At 40.4% G+C, this 6701-nt stretch overlaps 1 protein-coding gene across 1 annotated transcript; it reads right to left on the reverse strand.

Moving 5' to 3' along the window:
- Positions 1–1801: 1801 nt before the first annotated feature.
- On the reverse strand, positions 1802–6200 carry irx1a (iroquois homeobox 1a). Its single transcript, XM_055042377.1, has 4 exons — positions 5530–6200; positions 3306–4407; positions 2936–3002; positions 1802–2036 (listed from the first exon to the last, which is right to left on the reverse strand). Exons 1-4 carry the CDS (start codon positions 5770–5772, stop codon positions 1961–1963), a joined length of 1488 nt encoding a protein of 495 aa, XP_054898352.1. The 5' UTR covers positions 5773–6200; the 3' UTR covers positions 1802–1960.
- Between the last annotated feature and the right edge of the window lie 501 nt (positions 6201–6701).

A 6701-nucleotide genomic window follows, 5' to 3' on the forward strand; every position in this document is an offset into this window, starting at 1 on the left:
TGTTTCATCTCGGACCTCCGCTGCTAAGAACGGCCATTTAAGTAACAGATTTATACACATGAACGTCTTTCTCTGTCACTCTGACATATATATATATATAGATATTAATTAATCCAAATTGCTTCTATAACTTCATTTGAGTAAATACAGATAGTATATTCTAACAACATACCACGTAATAAACTTTAATGGATTCGTTACCGTCAAGAGAAAATAACCATCTTTTTGTCTTCTTCTTTTTGTGTAACGAAACCAGTGTTTTGATTTCACTACACTTACTATTTTTGGCACATAATTTATGTGCCAAAAACTCTGTCTCATTTGAGACTAATATTTGCGTGCGTTTTGTTTAATCCTTTAAATTTGTTCTTTAAGGTCGAATCCGACTTCAGTTCCGATCTGACCATCGCTCGCCTATAGAGGTCGCTGTGATATAGCAAAACGGATCCGCGTGAGCTCTACAGGTTCAGACTCCTCCACACATAAATTCTCTGGAACAAACGACTTTGCAGCTTATTATTCACCAAACTGTTCAGATTTGTTTAATTAATGGTCTTGCAGGTAAAATTATTGTTATTATTTTTAATTGGAGGTGTGTGTGTGTTAGTTCTCAGCGCAATTGAAGGACATGTGATCGGGTTTAAGACGGTCTGAATATAATATCTATGTAAAAATCTAAAGCTACTGATTTAATTTTTGAATTATAACTTTATTTATTTTTTTCAACGCGCGCAATTAAAACTAGAACGGATTGTTTCGCAAACAAACGAAAATAAATAAATAAAGAATTTGCCCCGCTGGACGCATTTTCCAATTAGAGCCAACCATTGCGCTTTCATCTTTGCCAAATCAATATGTGCTTTTAGTTACACACAGAAGGGGGAAGACAAAAAAAAACTGCTTTTATAAGCTAATGATTATTATCAGCCTCGGAACAGACAGGGGCCCACAAAACAGCAAGGCCCCTACTATATGTCAGCCGTCTCCTCCTCCTCCCTCCCTCCGTGTCTCCCGCCCCGAAAAAAGAGAAAATATTAATAATTTATCTTCGAATCGACTTCTCCCTCTGACAGATTAGATTTTAACCATTTGATTTTGTTTGGACTGGGCGTTCCCATATTATTACTTAATGACGTTCCCAGCTGCTCCTGTCCATTTTCTGTCACCAGCAACCATCTGGACACTTATTAGCACCTCAATGCATCCACGCTGCTTTCCTTCCAAACTTGAATAAAATTAAGCATGCTTGCCTGCGGTCTGCCAATGGCATTTTTTCCCCCGTTCACACCGTGTTTTAGATTGTTTGTTTTGTTATAAATACGCATTTGTTTGTTTGTGTTTTTCTTCTACTACAATAAATCGATAATAATAATAATAATAATAATAATAATAATAATAATAATAATAATAATAATAATAATAATAATAATAATAATAATAATAATAATAATGGAAAAGTCGTATGAAAAAATATTGGATTTTCTCTAAAATTTCAATTAGTTTATTAAGCAAAATATACGATCTGCACAAATTCCTTCAATGTTTCCTATTTACAAATTTGAATCACTTGGTATTTACATTAAACAAAAGACACCGAAAACACAGGGTAGAGACAAATAATTATAATAATAATATAATAATAATAATTAATAATAATAATGAAGTAAAAAGCCTACCAAAATGTCCCAGCAGGGTCTGGGTAAAGTGGAAGAGAGTAACATTATAGGCGCGAGTATAGGCTACACAACAATAGAGGAAGTAATCCATCCATCCACAGGATATTACCAAATTACGCCATTTGTTCTGTACCGACTCAAATGCTAAACTGCATTTTTTTTTTGTATTTCTTGTTGTCCATTTGCCGAGCTTAAAGTCTCTTTTCCATGTCTTTTCTTTCTTCTTCTTTTTTTTCTTTTCTTTTTTTTTTCCAAGCACGGAAAAGAAAAATCAAATGTCTTGATCAAGCCGACGAGAGAGCAGTGAGGACCCGTTGCGTGGCGTCTTGGGGACTCCTGGCGCTGGAAGGCAGAGAGGATCTGGATAAAGAATAATACAGAGAGGCAGATAAATACCCCCGCCGTGTTTGGACAGCGGGTTTCAATATGCGTCTCAAGTGTCTGCCTGAAAGGTTTTGATTAGGGAACAGGGATCCAGCCTGCATATTCTAATTCCTCGCTGTTTTTTTTTTTTTTTTTTCTTTTTTAGTCTATGAAAAACCAATTATTAAAAACAAACCAAAATCTACGTTTTAATATGGAGTTTGGGGGAATAAAGTACATTTTTAAAAAATATATATAATTATTTACAATTCATTGCACTGTGAGAACTTGAAACAGTGGTAAACTACTTTTTTATTATTTTTTTTTTCTTCCTCCCCTGGGCTCGGGGCCTCCCAGGGGTCTTTAGGGAAAGCACACAGCCCAGACAGAGCCCGTTTTACTCGGTGGCTTGATAAGTAGCCACACTCTCCCCAGAGGGGAGGAATTAAAGGGGGAGTGGGATGAAAGTCAAGACCCCTGTCACCCTTAAAGCAAACTGCTTTTTTTATTTTATCTGTGCTTTCTCTCGCTGTTATCACCTTACTTTGAAAGGAGAAAAAAAAACAGTAATTAAGAAAAAAAATAAAATAAAAATACATATTTGTTTTAAATAAAGGGAGAGAGGTACAAACTAACTTAAAACACATATTTAACATATTTTTTTTAAAATATGAACCCTTCAATATGTTATATATCACTTGTACGTTTCATGAATTATTCTAATTTTTCATATTTAAATGCAAATTATTATTTGTTTTGCGATATGTGCTGTCAGCATCTAATGCCATACTCTCCTCTAGAGCAATTCCACTTACATGCTGATTGCAATAATTTTATATTTTGGATGTTGAATATGAAATACTCATAGTGACAACAAAGAAGCAAAGTTGTCTCACCTGTCTTGAATAGGACGAAATGACGACTTGATGGTCTGTGTTGGAGGTGAATCGGATCTTTCGTGCTCTATGAGGGTTAATTAAAAAACACACAAGTCGTTAAAATAAATTGTAGACATTTTTTTTTCCCCAACAGTTTAGAGTTTGTTTCACTTTATACACTTAAGGAACGGCTTGAGTAAAATAAGTGTGCCTATATGCAAACTGATGTTTGCATCAAACTTGCGCAGAGCTTTGATATTACAATCGTGGGCCGCTTGTAAAGAAAAAAACAAAAACAAAACAATAAACAGCTGCGTGCATTAAGATAAAGACACAAGTCAATATGCTTAACTCTGAACTCTTAATGCTTGGTGCTCTGGCGTCCTACCTATGTGGTTGGGACTGTGGGTGTCTGCTGGGGCCTTGCTGTCATTGCTGAGCGCTGCCGAAGCTGCAACTGGCGACACCACCACCGATATCGGCTGCTGCTGCTGCTGCTGTTGCTGGGCCGAGAGAGGATGGCTGCTGTGGTGGTGATGGTGCTGGTTTACTCCCAGAAAAGATCTGACATTCAGCAGGGAGTTCTGGCCCAGGAAGGCCCCGTTCGTCCAGTTGTGGAACTTTCCAATCTGGCAAGTGTACAGTCCATGACTGGGGAGGAAGGCCGGGTGGGTTTGAATCTGGTGGGGCGCTGATGGATGATTACTGTTGGCCCCTGGCGCACAAGGGGAGGAAGGTTTCTGAGACGAGCTGTCGGGACTGGTAGCGGTCTCCGCCAGAGACCAGATTTTAGGTTTATTGTTAGAGGGAAGGGGAAAACTCCCAGGTCTGTCAGGGGACAGAACTCGTGTTGTGTTGTTGTTGCCGTCTGAGTTCTCCTTGCCCCCTGCGTGAACCGACATCACGCTCTTGGATTTCTCAAAGGCCTCGTGGGCCTGTAGGGCGAAGGCCCGTCTTTTCTCCAAGCTGTCCAAGTCTCCGGGCGCGCCCAGACTTCCCCTGTGCTCCCTGCCTCCCTCCGTGGACTTATCGTCATCGTCCTCATTGCTCTGATCCCCGTCGTTGTCGTCGATTTTGTCTATATCTATGCTCTCCAAATCAATCTCCTCCTCGTCTTCGTTCTTCTCTGCCTCGTCTCCACTGCCGAACAAGTTTCCGTCTTCGCCGTCCTCCTTGCTCCTGTTCCCCCAGGTCACCTTGTTCTCCTTCTTGAGCCTCCTCCTGGCATTGGCGAACCAGGTGGAGACCTGCGTCAGTGTCATCTTGGTGATGATGGCCAGCATGATCTTCTCGCCTTTCGTTGGGTACGGGTTCTTCCTGTGCTCATTGAGCCAAGCTTTCAGGGTGCTGGTACTCTCCCTGGTGGCGTTCTTGGGCCTCGCCGGGTCGCCATACTGGAACTGGCCGTATGGGTAAAAGGCTGGAGACGTGTGGGCGGCGAAAGTAGCGGGGTGAACGCCAGGGCTGTCCTTGAGCTCATACTGAGACCCCTTAAAAAGAGAGAGACAAAAAAGAGAATAAAAATCAGGGATGGATTGTCGGCTTCTCTATCATTTTGGATAACTTTAGAGCGCATTTAGATTCGATTAACCTCTCATCATGCATGTATTCGAATAAAAATGGTCTCGATATAAAAAAAAGAAAAACGGAACAAAAAAAAAAAAAAAATCAAAGAGTTCCAATTGCACCTGACGCAGAGCTTTCCACAAATAACCTTCTCAACTTGCAGCCTGCCACATGCTACAGGCCTCGCGTCTGCACAACTGGTCTTTCAAATTATTTTTCTTTTACTAAAAATGTCTTTCATGCATCGTCCAAGACGGGGTATCAGATGTTTCCAAGGGAAAAAAAGTTTACCCGGATAGTTGACAGCTTTTACGCAAGGGTTCACAAGACGTGTTTCTTAAAACGAAAGAAGTTTGAAGTTCTGAGTTAAGTTTTCTCATCGTGTCATGGTTAGACTATTGAAAGTCTAAATTTACCTGGTGTGAGTTGCGTGTGTGTGTTTTTCTGAAACTTTTCAATGGATTCATGCAGTTGTTTTTCATTGTTCTTTCTGACCAGTGGCGATTCTTTTAGCTGCAGCGCTCTGTGCGTTTGGGCCTATAATGCATTCATTAACCAGCACATTAACACTCTGCAAATGACCTATTATCGCTTGCTGCCTTATGAGACGTAACAATCTGACAGTTATGAGAGAAGTTAAAATATAAGTGGAATTGTGCGATCACTTGGGGAAACAAAACAACAAAAAACATTTACAATATTCATTCTTCCAGATTTTGAATTTCTAACTTTGGTCAGGAGTCATCTGACCAAAACAGAAGAGTTAGAAAGTTTTTAAAACTTTTTTTTTTTTTTTTACAAGATACACCCAAAATGTTGTCTGGATTTTTTCTGCACTTTCCCAGTTTCATTCACTCGCTTTTTAAATCATAGATTCCACCCTGAGTATATTTCCGCACTGTTTTATCCATTTATTTTTTCAATTTCCTTTGCAGCGTAACAAAGTACGCGTCTAAAAACGCAAGTAATGATGGCACAGATGACATAGTTTTGCTTTAATTTGGAAACATTTGCGCACGATGCAAAAGCAAAAAATCGATTCTTACCATTTGCGAGAAGAGAGCCAGATCCGCGCTGGTGTAAGGTAGAAACGCGCTGTAGTTGTGTGTGTACGGGTTTGCATACATGCCCAGCACCGACGTGACGGCCGCCGCCGTGGCGGACGGACTTCCACCGATTTCCGTGGTCCCTCCTCGGGATGAAGGCGTAAGCACTCCCGGTCTCTCGCTCCCGTATACAGCCTGGGAGGCACTTAGATACTGCGGGTAGCCTAACTGCGGGAAAGACATCTCCAACCGCCAGATGTATATATATGTATATATATTTGTCTCACAGCTTCCCCGACCCAAACAAAAAAAAAAAAAAAGAAAAAAAAAAAAAAAAAAAAAGAAAAAAAAAAAAACCCCTCCCCAATTTTTTTTTTAAAAATCTGTGCGCAACAAAGTGTAGAAGAGGGAAGGAGACACCACCAAAAACCAAAGAGCCAGTAGAAGTAAAATGTAAAGAGTTTTAAGCCAAAAAACTCGATTACTACAAACACGTAGAGGTGAGTAGTCAGAGCAAACCACTGTTAAATCTCTGCTTCCTCGCTTTCTTTCTTTTTTTTTTCTCTCTCTCTCTCGCTGCAGAGTCCGCTGGATGTGATCTGATCAACAATTGCGCTCCGACTGACGCGCCTGGCCCTGAGGTCTTCCAGGCTGATCTCTCAGATACAATTTGAAGTTGATGCTTTGATTGGCATTCCCTACTTGAGCCCGCAAGCTCCTCCTCGTTTGGAGCAATGTGGATAATGTGAATATAGAGTGGAGCACATTGGCTGGGGCCTCCCTCTTTTTCTCTCTCTCTCTTTCTCTCTCTCTCTCTCTCTCTCTCTCTCCGTGTCTCTCTCTCTCTCACACACACTCTCTCTTCGTGTTTGGACTTATTGTATGTTAAATGTTCAAGCATTAGAGTCCATTCACCGAAGGCTTTGATTGTTGTATGACAACCTGTCTACACGATTTTACAGCTGTCCGACACAGGGGGAAGTAAACCCGTCAGAATAAGGAACTTACTTTGAATAGATTTAAATTGCAATTAAAGAGGGGAAAGCTGCTCCACAGAGGAATTAGTGCTCTGTAATGCGGACTCACGATGTCTTTATCTAATTCTTCTGACAAAAATTCTCAAGAAAAAAAAAAAAAACAAAATAACTTTTGTGTTTAAAGTCGTCCCAATT

This window comes from Poeciliopsis prolifica, unplaced genomic scaffold (assembly GCF_027474105.1).
Source record: "Poeciliopsis prolifica strain line A6 unplaced genomic scaffold, Auburn_PproV2 SCAFFOLD017, whole genome shotgun sequence".
Lineage (NCBI taxonomy): Eukaryota > Metazoa > Chordata > Actinopteri > Cyprinodontiformes > Poeciliidae > Poeciliopsis > Poeciliopsis prolifica.

Excerpts from the sequence above, each read along its gene's own strand:
- irx1a (XM_055042377.1), bottom strand. The coding sequence starts at position 5,772 with ATGTCTTTCCCGCAGTTAGGCTACCCGCAGTATCTAAGTGCCTCCCAG. Across the intron at positions 4,408-5,529 it reads TGGCTCTCTTCTCGCAAATG|GGGTCTCAGTATGAGCTCAA; the intron begins GTAAGAATCGAT and ends TCTCTTTTTAAG. Across the intron at positions 2,037-2,935 it reads TTTCGTCCTATTCAAGACAG|ATCCTCTCTGCCTTCCAGCG; the intron begins GTGAGACAACTT and ends TTCTTTATCCAG.